The sequence below is a fragment of the Opisthorchis viverrini genome, assembly GCF_000715545.1.
Source record: "Opisthorchis viverrini unplaced genomic scaffold opera_v5_96, whole genome shotgun sequence".
NCBI lineage: Eukaryota > Metazoa > Platyhelminthes > Trematoda > Opisthorchiida > Opisthorchiidae > Opisthorchis > Opisthorchis viverrini.
This window is the reverse complement of record NW_008751749.1, coordinates 320,217-342,601: the sequence shown is the minus strand read 5'-3', so window position 1 is coordinate 342,601 and position 22,385 is coordinate 320,217. Positions and strand designations below refer to the sequence as shown.

The window sequence follows — 22,385 nt, the reverse complement described above, 5'->3', positions numbered from 1 at the left end:
TTCGATTCTATTCACGCTGTGATGCTTAGTGATTTCGACCGCCTCGGCCATCAGCAGCTGTGGTATGAATCGCAGTCCCTGTCTTAAAACTTCCACATTCTCGAGATCTATCCTATGTCCCGTATCTAAGGCATGTCATCGCATCGCTTAGTCTTTGACCAGCGTTCGGTATTCTTCTGCATTCCTTGGTGGTTTGTTAATCCTTCTTTTATGCTCACCAATTGTGCAATTCTATTCCCCGGACGTTTGTCCGATGTAAACCTTAGCGTAATCTTTGCAGTTAATTTTGTATACTCGAATGTTGGCCAAGTTCAACGATCTTCGAATAACCTCCGATGTTCCTGCTTTATATGGACTGCCTGCTGTGCCAATCCATTCCTTACTGGGTCTAGATACTGGAGCCAATATCTTCCTTAGTTGTGGCCTAATCAAACTCACTATCCTAGGAAGTGGCCTAATCAAACTCACTGGGTATCCTAGGAACTGTTTTGGCTTGTCGGTTCGGCTCACCGAATTGATTAGAAAGTTCGGTGTCCAAAGTATGAGGTCACTAGCTTAACCGATAAAAACAACGGCCGGGATAAGCTGCTGATGATCATAGGTGTTGTGTCCTCCACAATCATTGCTGAGTCAAAAGGCGAGAATATGAGGGTTCACCATCAATCGAGATGGCGTCATCAGTCCGTCGTTGGCGCGAGGAGTGGAGCATAGCGGTGCGTCAGTGGTTGCGCGTTGAGTAGTGGTGCGTGTGTGCGTGGTCATTGTCTCTCGCCAGCTGGAGTGACCTTTGATCATGATTGGCTGTTCGATCGGGCACTCCTATTGGTAGAACTGTTGCATGGACTACGCGTACATGAGTGTAGACTCATTTGCCAGTCGGGCTATCAAATGAACGCCTGGAGCATCTTTTATAATACCTGTTATCAGGGCGAATGTCAGCTTGGGAATAAGACATTCTTTTTATCCCAGAGAGGCAACCTAAAGCATCATAAGCTCTCGTCAGTGGTACTGACTGCAGTCGGTTGATCGCCGTCTCGCATTTTGGCCCACGGTTTAGGATGGATGATGTGGATGACTGCAAGTAAACATGGACGGAACTTGGTAACTTTCGAATTTTTCACCTCTCCAATTTTACTTTGCCCATTGTTTATAATCACAAGAATTCCAGAGGCCAAAAACCCGACAAATCCTGTTTGAAAAATTCAAGTCTTGACTACTTTCAACCAATTAATGTTGTAGGGGGTTGAAAAAGCTTAAAATTCGCCTTCAACAGCATTTGAACATGACACATTCTACATAAGAATTTCCATTTTGTGCGATCAAATGTTTCATGGCCAGAGCTAACAATAATTATTCTTAACGGGATGATTTTGCACCTGTGGACCCCAACGTACAGGACTTGTATTTCGCGCAAATTTTTCAAAATGGAATTTCACGGGGTATCGTGGATTTTACGGAGGTCACCACTAAAACTAAGCCTTCTGTCAGACTGCTTTCAGTCGTTTCACCCTTTAAAATAATCCATTCGACTGGCTACGTGGTTGAAACCGTTCTCAAACACCAAAAAATTAGACACAAGTACAATGAGTTGATGCTGTTTTTGATGCTTATTTGACCTTTTGTTCCTTGAGTTGACGATGTCCAGTACTTACTCGATATCTGCGTTCGCATGCAAATGAAAGGCTTCAGATGAGTCTCGACTGGGCAAATCTTGGATGAAGCTCTCATACTGAGCTATCGTGTTCAGTTGGGGCACTTGGTAGTTGGGCGCTAGCTGATAGTCCGAACTAAACATGCGTTCGTGAAAGAACGTCTGAGTCAGAGTTTTTAGTAAACGTAGATCATATTGATTGGTTATGCGTCCACCGTATTGGATCTCCGCAATCATATATCGTAGGCACTTCCAATCCAAAGTCTAAAATGAAACAAGAAAATTGAATGGTGCACAGAACAGTCACCCTCGAGGACTAAAATACCCCTCAAAAGATTTGTAAATACGAAAGATTTTCCAAAGGATACATAATCTAATCGGGAAATAAACAGGGTTTTATGAGACAGACTTTATCACTATGGATCGGCGTGTGTGACAAAAGTCAGACCTCTAGACTTTGTAGCTCAGTACCTTTGATTTAAAATACAGGTGATGATAACCGGCTATTAACCAAGTGAAACTGGTTATAAGACTGGGTAGACAGCTCCAGGAAGAACATGATATGGTTTACCTCAATGTATGTGCCGACGCTGTCCATGGAGATTGAAATGGCTAGACTATATATATACTCTAAAATACCCCTCAAAAGATTTGTAAATACGAAAGATTTTCCAAAGGATACATAATCTAATCGGGAAATAAACAGGGTTTTATGAGACAGACTTTATCACTATGGATCGGCGTGTGTGACAAAAGTCAGACCTCTAGACTTTGTAGCTCAGTACCTTTGATTTAAAATACAGGTGATGATAACCGGCTATTAACCAAGTGAAACTGGTTATAAGACTGGGTAGACAGCTCCAGGAAGAACATGATATGGTTTACCTCAATGTATGTGCCGACGCTGTCCATGGAGATTGAAATGGCTAGACTATATATGTACTGAAAAGTTACAGACTATAGGACAGGAGAGTAAAACTCTCATATGCATCTGTTTAAAAAACTAAATCTCCACCTTCTCCTTGAACGCGTCTTCCTGAACTTTCCAGGTTATTCATTGACTGTTACTCAAATGCAAGCAAATGCTACAAAGCGACTCCACAAATTCTGTAATAAATCTCACTTTTCAAGCGAATTTACAAGAGAGTATACTACTCGCATGCCTCATCAGTAGCACCTACCGTTACACCAGTCCTCCAGCACGTTTGGAACATGATTAAATGAAAGTTCGAATATCGGTTTACTTGGACTGTGGTATTCCTGAATCGATTTGGTGTGATTCGAAGCGATTTTGCACATCCACAACGATGTGGATTGCACGGTAGATGATGCTCAGTTACACCGGTAGCAATCGTTTTTGCTTATTTCCGCCCAACGGACCTAAACTTCAGAGAGTTGTAACATATTAACAGCTTTGCACACGGTGCAATGTTACTGTCCGTTTTTGGTCAAGTTGCTTCTCACAGCAGGCACACTTAGAGCGATCGCATCAGAAAACAAACGTGTTCAACTGGCTCTATGGCCCACATCTTAAGCACCAGTGACATGCAAAGAGGAGTCCCAAAGCAAATAAAGCTTCTAATGTTAGAAGGAATTTAAAATAGAAGCTGAGACTGGGTAGGTAGCATAGGCGACATTCAATCGTTGACAGCTGATGCTGAAAGCGCCTGACCGATTTCGAACTTCCATTCGTTGAAGTAAAAGTCTTTCACCACGCTCACGAGTAGTATCGTACTAGGAAAATGTGTACCCCTTATTTCCAGTAAATCGCTCAAACCAAATATTGTCTCATCTTTCACCTACATCCAATCGGGTTGAATGAAGATATCATCTACTATAAAGGTCCCCTACTGTAGTGTGATCCCAAGAAAACAGTACCACCCACCCATGATACTGCGGACATGCGTCACCCAAGCCGAGGTTGACTCGCATCTCCAGCGAAGACCTCTCACAAAAGACGCATTTGGTCTGGCTTACAACTTCTTTCCTCAGCATTTTACAAACTACTCACTACAGGCAAGTGGATTGTTCAAACGAGGGCTGGCGACGAAGCTTATGTTGTGGGGGACCAACTTCAAGATACACTGTTCATTCAGACCTCAAACAAAACTCTTCATACTTTATGCAGTGCACCAAATTGATCGTATACAAAACATAAGTTCACACTGCTTATTTAAGACAATCAGTATACATTCAATCCTAGGGATAACACATGCGTTACGTGCGACTGCGTGGATTCACCTACTTATCCGAGCACTTGGAGAGAAACACCATCTACCGTGAATAAATGGGGCTTGATCCCACTGGAAACCAGGAGCAAATTACATGCCTCTTCTCGGTGTATCCAACAAATGCAACATTTGCAATCATTCGATATCCGTATGATTCTCACAGGGTTCTGTGGTGGTGATGACCCTAGACTTTCTCTAGCAAGAATGCGGCAACAAAGCGCGAAAGAACTATGACAAAAATCAAACTTTGTCGTCCCCAGCCCAACGGACCTAAACTTCAGAGAGTTGTAACATATTAACAGCTTTGCACACGGTGCAATGTTACTGTCCGTTTTTGGTCAAGTTGCTTCTCACAGCAGGCACACTTAGAGCGATCGCATCAGAAAACAAACGTGTTCAACTGGCTCTATGGCCCACATCTTAAGCACCAGTGACATGCAAAGAGGAGTCCCAAAGCAAATAAAGCTTCTAATGTTAGAAGGAATTTAAAATAGAAGCTGAGACTGGGTAGGTAGCATAGGCGACATTCAATCGTTGACAGCTGATGCTGAAAGCGCCTGACCGATTTCGAACTTCCATTCGTTGAAGTAAAAGTCTTTCACCACGCTCACGAGTAGTATCGTACTAGGAAAATGTGTACCGCTTATTTCCAGTAAATCGCTCAAACCAAATATTGTCTCATCTTTCACCTACATCCAATCGGGTTGAATGAAGATATCATCTACTATAAAGGTCCCCTACTGTAGTGTGATCCCAAGAAAACAGTACCACCCACCCATGATACTGCGGACATGCGTCACCCAAGCCGAGGTTGACTCGCATCTCCAGCGAAGACCTCTCACAAAAGACGCATTTGGTCTGGCTTACAACTTCTTTCCTCAGCATTTTACAAACTACTCACTACAGGCAAGTGGATTGTTCAAACGAGGGCTGGCGACGAAGCTTATGTTGTGGGGGACCAACTTCAAGATACACTGTTCATTCAGACCTCAAACAAAACTCTTCATACTTTATGCAGTGCACCAAATTGATCGTATACAAAACATAAGTTCACACTGCTTATTTAAGACAATCAGTATACATTCAATCCTAGGGATAACACATGCGTTACGTGCGACTGCGTGGATTCACCTACTTATCCGAGCACTTGGAGAGAAACACCATCTACCGTGAATAAATGGGGCTTGATCCCACTGGAAACCAGGAGCAAATTACATGCCTCTTCTCGGTGTATACAACAAATGCAACATTTGCAATCACTCGACTTCCGTTTGATTCTCATAGGGTTCTGTGGTGTTGATGACCCTAGACTTCCGCCAGGAAGAAGGCGGTAACAAAGCGCGAAAGAACTATCACACAAATCAAACTTTGTCGTCCCCAGTATGCCTATCCCACTCACGCTGTTCTTTGTCGTGTGTCTTGAAAACTCTATCTGGTCAATATGGTGTTGCACAAATTGTACGTTGGCATTGAAGTCCGACTGATTGAATTCGTACGGCTGTGACCAACCCATGGATCCGTACTTTCTCCGCTCTTGCACCGTACAGTGGAGAAAAGCCAAAGTATACAGCAGAGATCTCCACTCGGCACTGATACATGAGTCCAACAAATCCTGTGTAACATCTCCGTACGTTCTCAACAGACTGGCTTTAATTCCTTCGGGAGGTTCATTGGTGAACTTTATGGAAATCTGCAATAGATTTGCGGGAAATCGACTGTGCACCTCAGTTGTAAGCCATAAACGGAAACTATCCTGGATCGATACGCTGGAATTATCCGTGCTTTGTGTACGTTTTCTTGATGTGGACAAATCCATTGTGGCAAAGTCGGGGAAATCGTCTGGTTTTTCGGCACTTGAGAAAGTGTTCCTTCGATTCAGAAGAACCGTACGCGGTATCAGTTCGGTCACATCGTTGTAGACTTCTGACATATAGTCTAGGGTGAGGTGGCAGTTCTGTAGTAAGACCCAAGTGCCATCGAGCATGGCTTTTCGAACAGCTTTTCTCGCCACGCCATCCTGTCCTTCTCCCATGGACACAGTCTGAAGGGAAATTCGCTGCTTGCGTGCCAACTGTTCGATCAGCATTGTTGGGTCTGCACCTGTACTCAGGAAATTCACAATTGGTGACCAGCGGGCGGACTGTTGTACTAACCTGGCAGTCATAATAAGAGAAGGTGGCTTTTGCAGTGGAAGGCGAATTAAAAAGTACAGGTAAGTAAAGTGCACGTGAGAAAGAAAGGGGTCTGTTATTCCATGTGAGGTTTCAATTTTCGAAAAAAAGAACCTGTTGTGGCTTACCAAAGCAACAAATCTACAAACTTTGTTGTTGTTCATCTGATGCGACATCTTCAGCACGACTACAAGTACTTGATTTTTAACCAAGTTATGCAAACACATCGCATTTTTAGAATGAAAAAAGAGTAGAGATTCTCAAACAGTCTCTTTCCAAGGAGCTTTGGAATACCTGACATGTATGAATGTTGATGCATGTGGGGGTTTTGCGGGAGGTGTATTGTTCAGTTTCACATCACTGTCGTTTGGAACACTCGTCCTCCTGTCCTGGCTCAATTATTTATGTGAATCCACACCAAAGGGGGGGGGGTGAAGCACTGGACTCGAGTTTCGCTCTTGTTAGAGCTCTTCTTCAACTGTACGAACGAAACACCAAATGATTTGCTAACCTTTCATTACCGAGCGATGCTCGGTAACTGCATCAGAAAAAACTACCAGTTACCTTAATGTTGCAAGTTGTATCACGTTGTCGGTCGGATTGGATAGCAATCTCACAAAGTATAAATTCTAACCTTGCTTCATGCGAAACGAGTTGCAAGACTCCTCTACTATCCAATACCGATCTCCTATTGTTGGGCCTTATCAGGCAGACGAAATCCTCGAGTTGCCGTTAATCTTATCCTCTACCTGAATACCATTTTTAGCGTAATTGGAAATAGTTACTAGTTTGCTTGTTGTGCAGCACATTTGGTTAGAGAATATCAACGTGGAATTCACCTGGTGACCAGCTGAATCTCCTGTTAGCTCAAGGCTAATTGTGGCGGTTGTAGAATTTATGATCGTGTGTGAATATATATATATATATATATATATATATATATATATATATATATATCCCGAAAACTATGACCAAGTTGCTTCTATGACTCGATGCATTTGTTCAGGTTGCGGTGACTACCGCCTGATTCGGTGAACATTAGTAAGTCCGATCAGATTCACTTTTCACCACGTCTCTAGAAAACATTCAAAGCATTCGGACACGTGTCCGCGGGAGAAAACTCTACACAAACCGCTTTGTTCAGATATCCACTATGAAGCGGAATTCCCTTTCGACGAGGCCTTTTTTCCGGTGCACTTGCCGCTAAACTCTGTAGTCTCCTAAAAAAATAAGAATATATATTCTGTCCTTGCACTTCCAAAGAAAACAGAGAGTAACTTTACGACAGCTATTGTTGGTGAACTAGATTCTCTGATCACACTGCCATCACACATCCATCCGGCGACGACGCTATCTCACTTGATGTCACGATTAAACTTGTGGCTGTCTGAATTTGATGCTGTCCACAATACCGGATGCGGCGAGATGGCCCAAGTGGTTAGAGAGCGAATTTACTGACTGGAAGGTCCGTGGTTCGATCCCGATCTCTGCATCCCGACACCTATTGTATCATTCACGAATCAACGGGCACAAATTGCAAATGGAAATACCCTAATACTGACTGGCAAGTTAGCTTGCAACTTGCATTTATCAGAAACTCGTTATTTCACTGACTGTCCGAATTTGAACATTCTTGGACTTGAGTGGTTTGAGAAACTTGATGGAAGGCGAGATGGTTCAAGTGGTTAGAGCGCAAATTTACTGACCGGAAGGTCCGTGGTTCAAACCCGATCTCTGCATCTCGACTTCCTTTGTCTAGGTTCAAGCAACCTGACAGTATCCCAGTCCTCGTTCTTCTCCTGGTGGTATGGCAGTTAAGCACCATAAGGATGTTACAGCTGAACGATTATCTATTATCTTTACCATACCAGATGTCCCAAGCAGAATGCCATCACCCCGCAATAGATGAACCATGAACAGAAGAATCGGTCACAAGCCTTACCGTACGTAATCTGGATAATTCCGTGCTCGAAAGCGGAAAGAGTTGCTTGAAGAAAATTCATCAAGCACCGATTAATTCACTTGAAAGTTTGTTGAGAAAAATACTAGTTTGTGAACTGATATAAACTGTGAACCGCGGGCGGCTCGGCTAGAATTCAAACGAACCCCTAGTTCAGTTGGGTATTCCAGTAAGTTAGGTGATGTGAACAACCTCAAAAACTGTGAAACCGGAGGTAGCCTGTTCAGAGGTTTCATCGACCTTATGAGTAGTGTGATATCAATAGATTTGAAAAGTGTTTTGTCAGAAACTGCCGTGGACCATGTAACAGTATATCGACCGTGAAAAAAACAAACGTCACGCTCCAGTGATGGAATTGGTCAGACATCTTCATATAAGGTTTCAAACTCACTGTTCGGGTTGCAATAGCACATCCTCAGCGAAACTGGGTCCCAGCACCTGGCTAATATATTTTTTGGCCTGTGCGAGAAACCGATCCAGGCACCAGCAGCGGATCAATAGCAAACGTGCAAATGGTCGAAGTTCTGCTTCGCATGGAGCAGGGATGGGGAATTCTTCTGGAAATTCTCTATCATACCATTGTTTCCACTGGCGTTCGTGATGAATGATCTGAGTGCAGAACAAGGGGAATGAATGTATTACGTAAAATCATCATCATCATCATCATCATCATTATCATTATCATCATCGTCATCATCGTCATCATTGACAGCATGACATCAGTGCCCAACATAGCTGCTTCGTTGCCGTACTGGTTGTATGTGGGCTGGGATACTTTCAGGGCACCCAAGTCTAGACAGGAGGACGATTAGGGTCCTCAACCAAAGTCTTTGGCTCAAAAGCTTAACCGCAAGGCAGCGGTGTTTGGCGGGAAATGCAAATGCATTACCATTTCCGCGGAACGAGTCGCCACATGTTCCCACCCCCAACCTGGAGGGCCAGGAGACAGTGTTCGTCAGACATTTGACCATTGACCACCCTGTTGTGAGAGACCCTGTGAGGGCCGCGGGGACACTCCCCAGTATAGCTCAATGGATCGCTGAAGTGCGCAAACCGTCACACCACGGTCACGTCCAGTGTCTCCGTGACGTTTACGTAGAACCACAACTTATGGTATGAAATTTTCGAATAGAATCCATAAATTTTAGTTGGTGAAATGAAGCAAGATTTTGAAAAATCACGCAACAGTTATAGATTTAGTCGGGTTTACTAAGTTTGTAGGCTTAATTCCGGCTCTGCCTTTCTATCACCTTATAGATATTAGTGGGTTTTCCATCATCAGTGATGAAGCAATAAAGAAACGCATTGATATCGATCCTGTCTAACAGTTTCTGAGGATAAAGGAAGTCCAGAACCGAAAGCCCGGAGCCGAACAAGGACTCGAGGAAGAAATCAAGAGAACAACAGACTATTAAAAATAAGAAGTACACCACAAACCAATAAAAAAACAGAGAAGACGACCGTGACGTAATACAGAGCACGAACGGGCCAGCTGGAAGAGACTACAATACACAGCTATTTCAACAGTAGCATGACCGTAAGGAGCAAGAAATACAACCCAAAACGCAACACAGATTAAGATCGGACCAACCAGAATCTAAGTAGGATGATTGTCAATGGCCAATCAGGTTACAGAGCAAAGGCTGCTCGTTGCAAACTATATAAACGCAGGCACGAAGAGGGGAACTACCCAACCAACAACGCATTGAAGATATCTCCTCGAATGGTGACGCAACGCTTGCAAATAAGCTGCCGAGAACGGATCAACAGCCACCTGATCAATTACTAACTCTCATGTATATACGGATTTGGTTTCGAATGAATCACGAACCAACTATAATCACAAGCTTTTAATATGGTCCAACATGGTTTATTTGTTCACTTGTTTTCAGCCACTGTACGAAAGCTTGAAACCCATAACTGGGTATCAAAACGTGACAATTTCTCAAAATCCAAAGGATGGTGTAACGGCGATGCTACTGATGGAGAGGCATGCGAGTAGTATGTTTTGTTCTTATAAATTCGCTTTGCGTCTCTTGAAAAGAGAGATCTGTTGCGGACTTCATGGAGTCGCTTTGTAGCATTTGCCTGGATTTGAGCAATGAATGCTTGGAATCAATGAATATCCAGGACAGTTCAAGAAGACGCGTTCAGGAGAAGATGGATGTCCAGTTTTTGTGAATAACACGCAAATGAGAGTTTTGCTTCCCTGTCCAATAGTCGGTGACTGGTCAGTTGAACTTTTCTAATAAATAACTCCGCAGCGAGGGCCTTCTTTCTTTCAACGGTAGCAACAAAGCTTCTCGTGACATCGTTTGATGACGGCGCACAGTGGCCATTCAAAAATGAGATGCAACATATATTCGGTAAAGTTTATCTACAAATGACATTGTATCACTACAGGTGCTTCATCTTTGGTAGTGTCATCCGATTGACAGGGGTGACTTTTGTTCACATTCCCTGTCTGCACTGAGGTGTCCTTGTCTCTCACGGTTGAATCCAACCAAATGCTTAGCATACCTTGGTTCAGTCAATGTGTAGTTGTTGGTCGCGTAGAACATATCACCTCCGGTTGGAAGTGACAGACGTTTTGTAAATACCATGCTGCGTCGTCAAGTATGATGGCATAAGAAAAGTTGCAACAGGACTGTTCTGCAGATTGTCAGATTGTTTGGACGGAGTAGTGCTCAGTTGGGCCATAGGTCATCTCTCGGGTGTTCGTGGACAAACAGATCGAATAGTTGATTGTAGTGACTGATTTCTGGATAGATTCGGAGAACTTTATGGATGTTTTTTGCACGCCTTCCGGTGATAGAGGAAAACCAACCAAGTAACTGCAAATCTGACGACGCCTTAGTCCTGCAAAATGACAGTCAGAGGTGACTTGAATTCAAAACAAAGACATAAATACTTACTTCCACCTTGAGCACTCAATCGGACAAAGTTCAGGTTAAACTCATTTTTCGAAAAATCTACCTGAGCTCCAATGCTCTCAGACGCATAATCTCGCAAGCTGCGTGCCTCTTGTAAACCCGACCAGTTAGTTGCATTTTGTCTCATAGAGCTACACATGCGTGCGAATTAGATACACAGACTATAGCGACACACAAACCTTTGTGTTTGTGAGAGAGTTGGGATTTAACTTCACCGCTCTTGCAGTGTGACCGAACAGATGAGGTAACCGTGCCAGACGATGATGAAGAACCTCAGAGTAGAAGCCGATTTCAAGCGGCTAGCGGATTCTAGTAGTAAATTTGCTCGAGTCATAGCATACACAAATTCCACGGCCATTAGTTTAGGGCTAACGTCAAACTATGGTTTTCTGGGAACCATGCAAAAATCAAGGGTCGACGTTCGGACACAATTTCCCCGTAATTAAAGTCCATAGTTTCCCATACTGTTGACACACTTTTGTTTAATTGTGCTTACATTCGGATAAATTCAGTGTTTTCTTCTCAATTTTCATACTCACTTAACATGTGGACCACGTAATTATTTTTTCCAAGTCTACTTCGTGCATCGATCCAATTTCCTTTGAGGTGCAGGAATTGGGGATTTATTTCGTGAAACCCACATGGTTTCCAAAATACAAGTTGATTATTCTTCTATGGATTATGTGAACCCTTGGCAATTCGGTTGAGATTGCTGGGTTGGAAAACTCCGTAGCAAGCAGGACGAGGATTCCAGTACAACTGGGAACAAATTTAAACTACTCACAACGTTCAAGTAGCTAAATTAACGAATTATGTTTATCTTGTTAGGCGCAATGCGATGGCTTTGAGCTTCAAACACCTGCCATTCTCCATTGGTGAACATCTACGTTCGAGATCTGTTTGTTCTGCAAGTATGCACACATAGTAAGGAATAAACGAGTTCACGGATTTCGGTTACCGGCGTTGTTGGTGATAACGGTAGAGGGGTAAATAAGACTAAGCAGGTTTTGCTGGAGTTGGGATGTACTACTCACGACTAACAAGCGTCTGCCTACGAAGGCGTTCATTTCCGTCCCACGACTTTGCTGGCGGAATGTTTGCCTGTACGGATCATGACGCAGCAATGTTAAATGAAAGTGGGCTGCAGGATTTTTATTCCTTTCTGCCTGAGGTCTACGTGATCCTCCTGGCTTCGAGACTTGAAACCCATCACCGTATGAAAAATGCTGCAAACGGCACACAAATTGTCATTTTCTAGTTAAAAATCCCAAATACAGTTTGCATTTCCTTGTGCACTGAGCTTATTTCGGGTGAGCTTACTTCGGGTGAGCTCAGCGAATGACACTAATTCACCAAGGCCAATGGTGACCGGAGCATGACAGTTAAATTTCTTTGCTTTAGTACGGTTCAAGGGTCCCCAAGGGCACAGAAGTTTTCATACTAACCACCTACTTGTCTGTTACCCACTTCCCAGTAGTGCATGGCGGTCACGTGCCACTACGAAGTACCGGTGTGTTAGTGCGGACGATGATGATGGCGAGATAGTGCACTGCAGCACCTCAGCTCACTGGCTGAGTTACTTGCTTCACTCTGGGATGATCTATGTACAGGGCAAGTTTGGTGCTGCGAATTCACTATCCATCGGGGGGGTTTCCGCTACAAGAAGCACCAAAATATGTGGAAGGCAAATCAGAGGAGAGTGGACTACATTTCGGTTAGTTAAACAATTTGCGCGGGTCTGGGAAGAAAGAAGTACCGGATGAACGCATATGCGCTGAACTGCCTGAGAAAGGTAGGTGACGAATCGGGCATCATAAGGTTCCAAATCTTTGGCGACGATTGTATGTGTGAGTAGTATCTCTCCCTTGCTTACATTTGCTAATGTTTAGTCTCTTGCTCGGCGGAAGGTTTTTTTAATTCAAGATGGCAATTTTCAACCATTTCACCTCCACTGCCTTACCGAGTTTACCGGAAAACGTCTGGGCGTAGCTTCTATTAGAACTGTGAAGAACGCGTTTTGACCTAAAAGTTTCCTCCAGTTTGCCTGATTTCTCAACGAGGTAAAATGCTTGTTGCTTTTTCGATCGATAACAAAGCCAGGGAAAGGACTGTCTCCAGCTGACACTAAAAGCACTGGAAAATCTACCACCCTGTTCGCGCCAAAACTGATGCGTTCAAGCTAGACTTCACTGCACTGAAACTGCCAATGCAGCTGAAAGGACATACTCTGAGCACTGCCAACTGTTGTCAGTCATTTTTTAGCATGGGCGCTTCTGTGGTAAATGTGCCCAGTTTCCTCTGGAAATTTTAGTACACTTGAATAAATATTGGTGTTTTAACATGAATTAAGAACTGAAAATGACAATAAAAATGAAAATTAACGGCATACTTTAGGAGATGGAGTGATAATAATAATAATAATAAGCGTTCATCTGTAGCACCCTTTTGATGCCTAGCTGCCATGCTTCACGAAGGAGGCATGAGGGCTGGGATACTGCCAGGTCGCCCAAGCCTAGACAGGGGAAGTCGAGTGGCAGAGGTCGGGTTCGAACCACGGACCTTGCGGTTAGTAAATTCGCGCTCTTACCACTTGAACAACCATTGGATCGATTTTTCGACAGGTTAATCTAATAAAAACGAATTTTGAAAAATCCCTTGGTCTGATGTTGACTATCCTTTCAATGAAGCAATCCCCGAAATCGTAATGAATGGTTACAATGCGAGTAGATCCTATGAAACTGGAGCGGTCATTCACTAGATCACGCGTCACAAACGCTACAATTTCCCATCAAATTTTGCTTACGCGGCTACCACCTGCCAAGGATCTGTAATGCAACCTAAGTTTACCTTATGTCTGGACTTTCTTCGATTACTAATAGTAATGAAATAATCGTTCAGCTGTAACACCTCTTCGGTGCCCAGATGGCAGGAGTGCTGGAGTACTTCCAGGTTGCTCAAACTTAGACAGCAGCGGTCGAGATAAAGAGATTGAGTTCGAACCATGGACCTTACAATCAGTAAATCCATACCTTAGCCATTCAACCAACTTGAGACTAGTCACTACAATAAACATTTGCTACTGGTCTTCTGACAACTTGAACGTTTAAATCAACAAAGCAAAAAACATACGTGCTGCATTAGGCCCGAGAATACTGGCACTTTAGAGAGGGCTTTCAAATTTATCCATGCGGTATCCGGAATCCATCGTGCGGGTTTCGCTGGGCAGTCGGCAATCGTATACATCGATCCGCCTCTAACCAAGACATCCATTTCGGAATTTTGAATTGATCCCACATTTTGTTGGAGGCGTATGGCCAAAATCAGCGTAAACGTCAAACGATCTTTTTTGAAAAGCGAACGCATTACAAAACGCCAGATTGATTTTGTCATATATTGTAAAATGTTTGTTATGCGCCGCTGTGTGACTGGGGATCTTTCGGATTGAAGCAGTGCGTTATCAAACAACTGGATAAATTGGGGCAGCCCAAACTGATACATCTGGTTCACGATGGACAGTTCAGCCAGTATGAAGTACATGAGCGAGCCTCGGACGGCCACTGCTCGGTATGCTTCACGAGCCTCGTCTATTTCCGTTTCTGTATCGGCTGCCTGAGCTAACTGCTTGGTGACGGTCTGAGCGGTATCCTTTGCAGCTCGAAGAACCCCCACTAGATTCATATCGTCGACCAGCGATCCTTGGCATGAAACCAGATGATGCAGCAGATCGTGTTCCAACTTGGAAATTAGTCTTCGGTTGTTTGCCACATCGGCTATCAGCTCCAGTCGTGCCCTTTCGACTTTCTGAAGTGTGAAACATTTCAGGGAACTCAGGGAAATATTTTTCCAATCAAATCAAAGCATATAAAGAGAGTATACCCCCTGATGTGCAAAATCAATGTGGTGACCGATGTATTGACTGCAGGAATTGAGAACAACTGAGAAGTTGCCGAATTAATCTATGCGCGAAGTGTTTAACGAGAATACTGTCGAGTTTTCGAACACCCTCATACTTCGCACTTGGATCAAACGAAGACAATCATTAAAAACAAAAAGCCGCCGAATTAACCAATCAAGGGAACAAACTCGCACCACAAAGCAAGAAGAAGACGGCCGAATCACAACAGAACAACCAGACATGCCGAATTGAATGCGCCCAACGAACCAACCAGACACAGGAGATTGAGACCCCGTCAGATTCACAGGAGACCAATTAGACTACGCGAAGACCGTTTCCAAAACTACCAGATACTGTTTAGAAGCTATATAATCACAGGCGGAAGAAGAGGAATTCACCCACTCAACCCTGCACTGATGATTTCACCTCGACTGGTGATGGGATGTTTGCAATCCAACTGCCAAGCTCGGCGAACAGACCAACAACCATAGGTTATTCGAATTCAACTGATGTTCCTTCACGTGATGTGGTGATGTGATGTAATTGTCCGGAATTATTTTGATGGACTCACCCAAAGGTATACCTTGGGAGCTCAGAGCATGAAGCCAATTTAGAAGCTTCGAAGTTCCCGCGTTGTCAGCTCACAGCACTTAGTTGTCTGTCAACCTACTCGTGTTCACAAGTAGTGTTTCGATAATATGCTTCGACGGAGCTACTTTCACAGCCTACCACAACAGGCAAACGCCTCTAGCATTCGGTTATCTCCTGTGAATTAGAGTAGTAAGAACGTCATTCATTATGAACCTATCTCAGGGCTTTGAATTTAGCCGAGGGTAGATCACAAAGACCTAACGGTGGCAGTCAGTCACACCAGTACAGACAAACGGTAAACAAAACAGGAGCCTCTCCACCACACTCACTGCTCTTTCCACGTTAATGACACGAGCCAGCAACTGATCTTCCAAGCCTTTTAGCGTGGTACTGAAATCGATAATAGTCATCCGAGAGCCGACGTCCGAAGGAAAGTTGGGCTTCGACAGGTGCGTAGTAAGGTAGAGTCTGAAGTTCTGGGCCACCAGAGTTTGCTTGTCTCCAAAAGTAATCTGTTTACTCAGGTAAATAATGCAGCTATATACGTAATATTTGCCACTTTGCAATCAAATGTCCCTAGAAATTTGTTTAAAGCAAACTTTATTGAGCACTTTGATCGTTTGAAAAAGCACGGAAAGGATAATAAACTAATTGAAAATCCCTCTTCATGAAAAGCAAATCATCATTGTGAACTTAGCACTATTTGTTCCAGGTAAGTCCTTTGTAATTGTTCATCCTAGAGTGAAATCTGTTTTTTTAAAGATATCTCCTTCCCTATTCAGTCGGACGGTAATTTTTTGATGGATATATAATAAATACGTTCAAAAAACATATTCGTATGTTAACATGGTATTACCTGGAGAAATGGACTTTCAGGATCCCGTCAGAGGTGACAGAACTATCTACGCCACAAACTCTACCCAGCGATTAGGCATACTTCCAAGGGGTATCTGAATGACATTCCGATCCATCTGTCTTAATATCCCTGTGAGAGAATCTTGTAACTCACGTCTAGGTATCACATTTGATAAACTTGGCTTTCTATAATTCTTTGGAAGTTCTCAATGAGGTTGAGATTTAGAATAAAAACTAGATGCCATGAAACAGAACGAAACGCTGCCTACTGCTACGGTATCCAGGTTTGCGACTCACTCAGTGCGCATGCTGAGAAGATACGTGCAAACGATCACAAAACCCTTTGTCACTAGTTCCTCAACTGATAAAAATGACATCTCTGTGGTCGTCACATCACAACTAACTTCCCTTGCATCCACCAAAAGTGAACTTCATTTAGTTATCGAACAGAACGTTACTACTCTGATGAGTCCAGATAACCTGGATGTCTGTCCGAGTTAGGTTTTGTCTAGCCGAGCCCACTTCCCATGGTCTCTGTGGTAGTTTAAACTCTGGAGAGTTAAAGCTTTTGCGGCTCGGCGATCCAGCATGGTGGTATCATTGCAAAAGGGTATCGTCAGCTTTTTCGGTGTGTTCAAATTAGTTCAGTATTCGTAATTCTATGGCACGATGTCGACAGGGAACCTGGTGTTGAAACAACGGTCTGTTTTAGCAGTCTCGCAGGTAAGCTGATCGGTTTTGTCTCACAACACGAATTAGAAGATGAGATGACAAAATAAGGCTGTCCAGTGGCACCATCCGACTAGATTTAAGGCATTCATCCTTTCAGGACAAGTTGCCTGTTCAAACACGAGTGTCAAGGGTTATCTCGGCTTTTAAACATGTCTCGCTACATTCCAGACATTTACAAGAGAGTATCCGTTCCATGGTCTCCTGTATTCAGCTATGATATGTACTTCCTTTCCACTCGATCAACTAATCGGCTGTCTGATTCTCTGCTTCGGATCAGATCACGACAGATAACGCACAGCACCTAGATGCTTTGATGGTTGCAGTCAGCAGCAACGGACGCTTCTAGATAAGTTTTCTATCAGTAACCAAGGGTGGAATTGTGGAACTCGGCTTCTTTTTTCTGCAATGGCCTGGACTCTGATCACCTATACAGTCGGTTAAATTGCGGAATGTGATCAAAATGTATACAGGGTGCGGTGAATCGTACACATGAGAAGACCGTATCTGATAGGGGTATCGGATGGCAAGCTTAAGCCCGCTTCAGTCCAAATAGCTACTGCTCCTGAAACCTGCTGGGAAAATCCGTTAGAATGACCTCGCAACCCGCCGGTGGATCACATCATCCGCCATCACATCATTGATGGATACTTTACTGACACGTTTTATATAGTCAGGAAACTTCTCGACGTTCTCACCCTCCAAGTGAATTCAGCGTGGGCTGTCAAGCACTGTGCAACTGTTCCGTTTTCACTGCGTATCTCAAGCAGAATCTAATTAAACTCGCTCCCAATTTTGATTTCATCATACCAACGTCCCTTGAGAAAATCCGTTGTTTGCATCTTGTATGGAGGCATCGATACATTCCCTGAAGTGAGCAAACCGTTCAATTTAAAGAACAGGAACTGAAACGGGCAAACACACCTAAAATCCAAGTTATCGGAACCCAAGACCTGGCAGAAGGTGCACACACGGAGGTAAAATGACCAACTTATATGAGCACCGTCATTCCTGCCTGCACTTTGATTGTATACAGATAAAAAACGACCGTTTTATCTCTAGACGACCACATATTTCTGTTTTAAAAAATGTTCTATCAGCCATTCTTTAACAAGTACATAATACTTTCACCTGGAGGCTGCCTAAGTTTTTGAATTCTCTACACTTCCATGACATCCCATGCCAGCACGAACTCGAAGTCGGTCAGCTGTAACACCCAACCGGTGCCTAACTGCCGGGCCACCTGAAGGAAGTACGAGGGCTGGAATGCTGGCAGGTTGCCTAAGCCTAGACAGGGGAAGTCGAGAGGTAGAGGTCGGGTTCGAACCACGGACCCTCCGGTCAGTAAATTCGCGCTCTAACCACTTGGGCCAACTCGCCTCTAGCACAACCCGACAAGACAAGGTACAACGGTTTATCCATAGTGTACAGTGAATGAGTCAAAAGCAGATAGAACGAGCTTGCGGGGAACGCAGTTCAGAACTCACCACTTTGATTGCTTCAAGTTGTGTAGCACTTTCCTCTAGAAGAGCTAGTATGATGGGGCTCAGCTGTTCCGAAATGTCTTCAATAAGCAACGGCATACCAAAGTTCATTGCATCTTCCAGTTGAGTGGTGAACGCGTGGTCATTGACTGAAGTCACCTGAGAAGCACATATGAAATGTGAGCATTATTCAGCTATGGCACCCTCACATGTATGAAAGTGACGATGTTTTGTAAGTAAGCAACTCTTCATCTGAAAGATTGTGAAACTAAGTTCTTAAGAAAAAGTGTACTGATTCCTGTGATACTTCTAGACGAATGCTTTCCAAAACGCTAAAACCTATAATACTCCGTAGTCCGTTACCGGTGAAGAGAACATGATAAATCTTCGGGTGAACTTAACAAAAAAACCTAAATGAACATGTGTAATGTACTACTCATAAGGTTGCTGAAAATCCATCGACAGCCCACGACTGGTTTCGCCCTTCTTGGGGCTCATCAGGTAGGCGCAGTCCCCGGGTTTCCGTCAACCTTATGTTCTACTTGAAACCAAATTGCACGAAATTAGCGAATATACACTCATCTGCAAACTAATTTGGTTCTTTCGAGAGACTCACGTGGAACCCAGCTGAATCTCTCCTTTATGATGTTCTCAGGCTGTCGATGGATTTTCAGCAACCTTATGAGTAGTACATTACAAATATACATGTATCGCGATATTTCAAATATCGTAGCGACTGAAACATGAGGCGGCCTGGTGCAGCACATTCAGTCGCCTGAGAACATCATAAACGAGAGATTCAGCTGGGTTCCACGTGAGTCTCTCGAAAGAACCAAATTAGTTTGCAGATGAGTGTATATTCCCTAACCTAAATGAACGTTTGCTTCCCAAAAATGTGCGCAGGTGTTACGATTTTCGAAATTCATCAAACCTCATTCTACCAGTTTAAATGGCCAACGAAACAACACCTAGGCAGTATGACCAAGTCAGTGTTTATAAAGTACTTTAAACGTGAACCGCCTGCAAATGGCTCTGATCCATGTTATCATCCACCACATCAAATGGATGCAATTTTAATCTCCCGGTCAACTGGATAAATTTGTTCCTGTGGTGACCGCATAAAATTGATATTTCTAGCAATAAGCTACCGATGCTGTTTCATCAATTAAGCGATCTTAATCAGGACGCAGTCATCTTGTGCAGTCATCGGCGTTAACTTCCCTCGGGTGCATCCGTCTTGTTGACAGATGCAAGTTTGGGCTCTGTCCTTCTGTAGCTAGATCACAATGACATACTCGCTACGTTGCGTGCCTCTCATCTCACGGATGTGACGGACTGACTGAGTGAGCTAGTACAAACTGAGGAATTCTGCTGCCGAGACTCTCTTTGGTGCGGTTACGTTTGGTGCAGAGCGGCATAAAGCGCTCCGGATTGCGAATGTCAAGTAGGGTCACCGACGATATTTAGAGTCAAGAAAATTGTTCTGATGTAAACTGTCATCTCTTAGTGTTGTGGACCACAGTGCCTTAACGCCTTCCTATTACTGTGAGCCCCGGTCTGGATAATCACCTGATCGCCTAATGCGCGCGAGTCAACGAACGTGTGAGCCAGCTGCGCTATTGATCACTGTCGCCTACATGCGGTCATAACTCATACTAAGAACACAACTCATCTCTCAAGGCCGAGTGAAAAACAACCAATGAAATCTGTCTCAACGAAAAACGGTTATTCCATTGGCAGTTATGTAGTCCCGTTACGTTCGAAGCTGGTTCTCCTAATACTCAGCAGTTACAAGTATTTCCTGGAAGCTAATCTGATCAAACCGGTGATTAGAAAGTGAGGTTGTAATAGTTTCAGAGATTGTGGAGAATTTCTGACATATTCTGAATATTCATCCGCAATAAACAAAAAAGTACTGCCCTGAAAAATTTGGTCGGATCCTCTTCCAGACATGGGTAACTAGATTTGACCCGGTTGTTTGCTAAAATCCCGTGCAATGCGGATGGAAGGTGTATCAGTGTGGTCAAAGCTACCAGTATCAGTGTAGTTGAACCCAGAACTGTACCCAAGGTGGCCCACCGTTCAAATCACTGGCAGTGTGGGCAGGTGTGCCCTTTGGAGGAGAAAATATCGCGAACAACGGTGTATGTTCTGTGCCCGTGTCTATGTAATATCTTGTACAATTTCTTGACCGAAAAAAATCAGAACCATGCTTCCTTTTTCTACCCCACTGTACTTCCCGTCAGAGAGTGCTACGGTGCTTGACCGCTTTCCGACAATGGATGTAACGTGATTGCTCTAATGCTGATAACAGAAGCGTCATCCTCCACATTAATGGGTCACAATTTGTTCACAGTTAAGATGACAGTATATGTTTCACTCTGTCGAACTCAGGCTGTCATGACAGTGATCAAAATCAATAGGTGTATTTGCATGTCAAGCGGTGTTCAGAACTAATACGTGTTTGTTAAAAAAACGTTACAATGATTCACAAACGCTAAACATCATTGTAACTATGTCCATTACCCGTTCTAGGAAAGCTTTCAATGCCAAAGGTATAAATCTAGATCAGGATGACGTCCTTGAGAATGAATGGCCAATCCACCGTACCTTAATTTGAGTGAAGAACGTTTACACTTCTGTGCTTGTTGGATAAACCCCTATTGATGGATACCACTAAAAAGTCTGCCCAAATGCATTTCGTTGTCTTCTAGTGAAGGACTAGCATTGATGACGCTATCGATGTTGGGGACAGAGAATGACAAAGTGCTTGGCATGGCTTCCACAATTTGTTGAAATGTCGCAGGTGCGCGCCTAATCCTACCGAGTTCTCGATGTTGATGTTTATAAGGGTCTCCCTAAAAACACGCCTCCGATAAACTGAGCTTTGAGAATAGATTTCCCCTACTAACTCTGGCAGAGGTATTCTAGTAAAGATACCTGCTCACCTCAAATTCAAATCGAACGGCAGGCCTTTTTAATTGTTGCATTGGATGCAGCTCAGTATGAACTATCCAGTTTTTCTGGGATTTTACTCTTTTCCAAGTGGTTCAATTCTGCGTCCGGCACATCTGTTGTGGAGACTTAAGACGAAAGACACACCTGCTTCTTGGATTAATTGACAACGCTGCTTTGACTTGGGTGTATCCTCAAAACTCGTGTTTAAAAATGCCACACCAACTGTCTGGTGATTTTTTTGCATGAATTCAGAGTTCCCATGATTGGACACTACTGCGAAACACAAGGAGTTTCAAAGATGCAGCAGTCACACAAAGGACTAAAGCATTCATAATTAACTAGACAGCATACTACAGCGTCATTGTGACTGTCACTGATCACACTGTAAAAAGATGTAAAATACGCTCTCACAAACGTAACACCGTCACCATCATCAAACCATCGTTCATCATCACCATCATCATCATCATCATCATCATCATCATCATCGTTATCATCATCATGGACGGTGTACTTTCACTGAGATCCCAGAAGCAAAATTGGAGGTTATAAAAGCTTCGAGCGTTCATGTACTGGAAGACTTACTGTAATAGTTTTTGCGTACAAACTGCTTAGCCAAGTCTTCCCCTGGGCTTGAGGATCTATCATCAGACAGTACCGGTGACTCTTGGTTGTGATTACCGCGTTTTGAACAGACACTTCATCAACGGGCAGGCCATGTAGAGCCCAGTCATTCAACTGAAAAACAACGGGTAGATATGTGCAAACGTGCAAATTGTATGGCCATCCAATACATTTATATGAGAGTCCAAACTGGAAAGCTAACACATTTTATGCAAATGTTCCACCGTGTCTGACTTGGAACCCATTCACAAGTAAGATACCTAGGTGGTATAGACGCAATGCACTGCTCGTAAGGCTGCTGAA

The 22,385-nt window shown here is 43.6% G+C and overlaps 1 protein-coding gene across 1 annotated transcript in view; it reads right to left on the bottom strand.

The window, feature by feature from the left end:
• T265_05122 (hypothetical protein) overlaps nt 1-22,385 on the bottom strand; it is a gene marked incomplete at both ends in the record, with an annotated part of 73,154 nt that overhangs the window by 10,953 nt on the left and 39,816 nt on the right. The window contains 7 exons of the mRNA XM_009170046.1: nt 1,653-1,915; nt 5,282-6,035; nt 8,405-8,622; nt 14,076-14,747; nt 15,762-15,944; nt 18,504-18,659; nt 22,044-22,196. Coding sequence (XP_009168310.1) covers nt 1,653-1,915; nt 5,282-6,035; nt 8,405-8,622; nt 14,076-14,747; nt 15,762-15,944; nt 18,504-18,659; nt 22,044-22,196 — 2,399 coding nt within the window. The remainder of the gene's footprint in view (nt 1-1,652; nt 1,916-5,281; nt 6,036-8,404; nt 8,623-14,075; nt 14,748-15,761; nt 15,945-18,503; nt 18,660-22,043; nt 22,197-22,385) is intronic.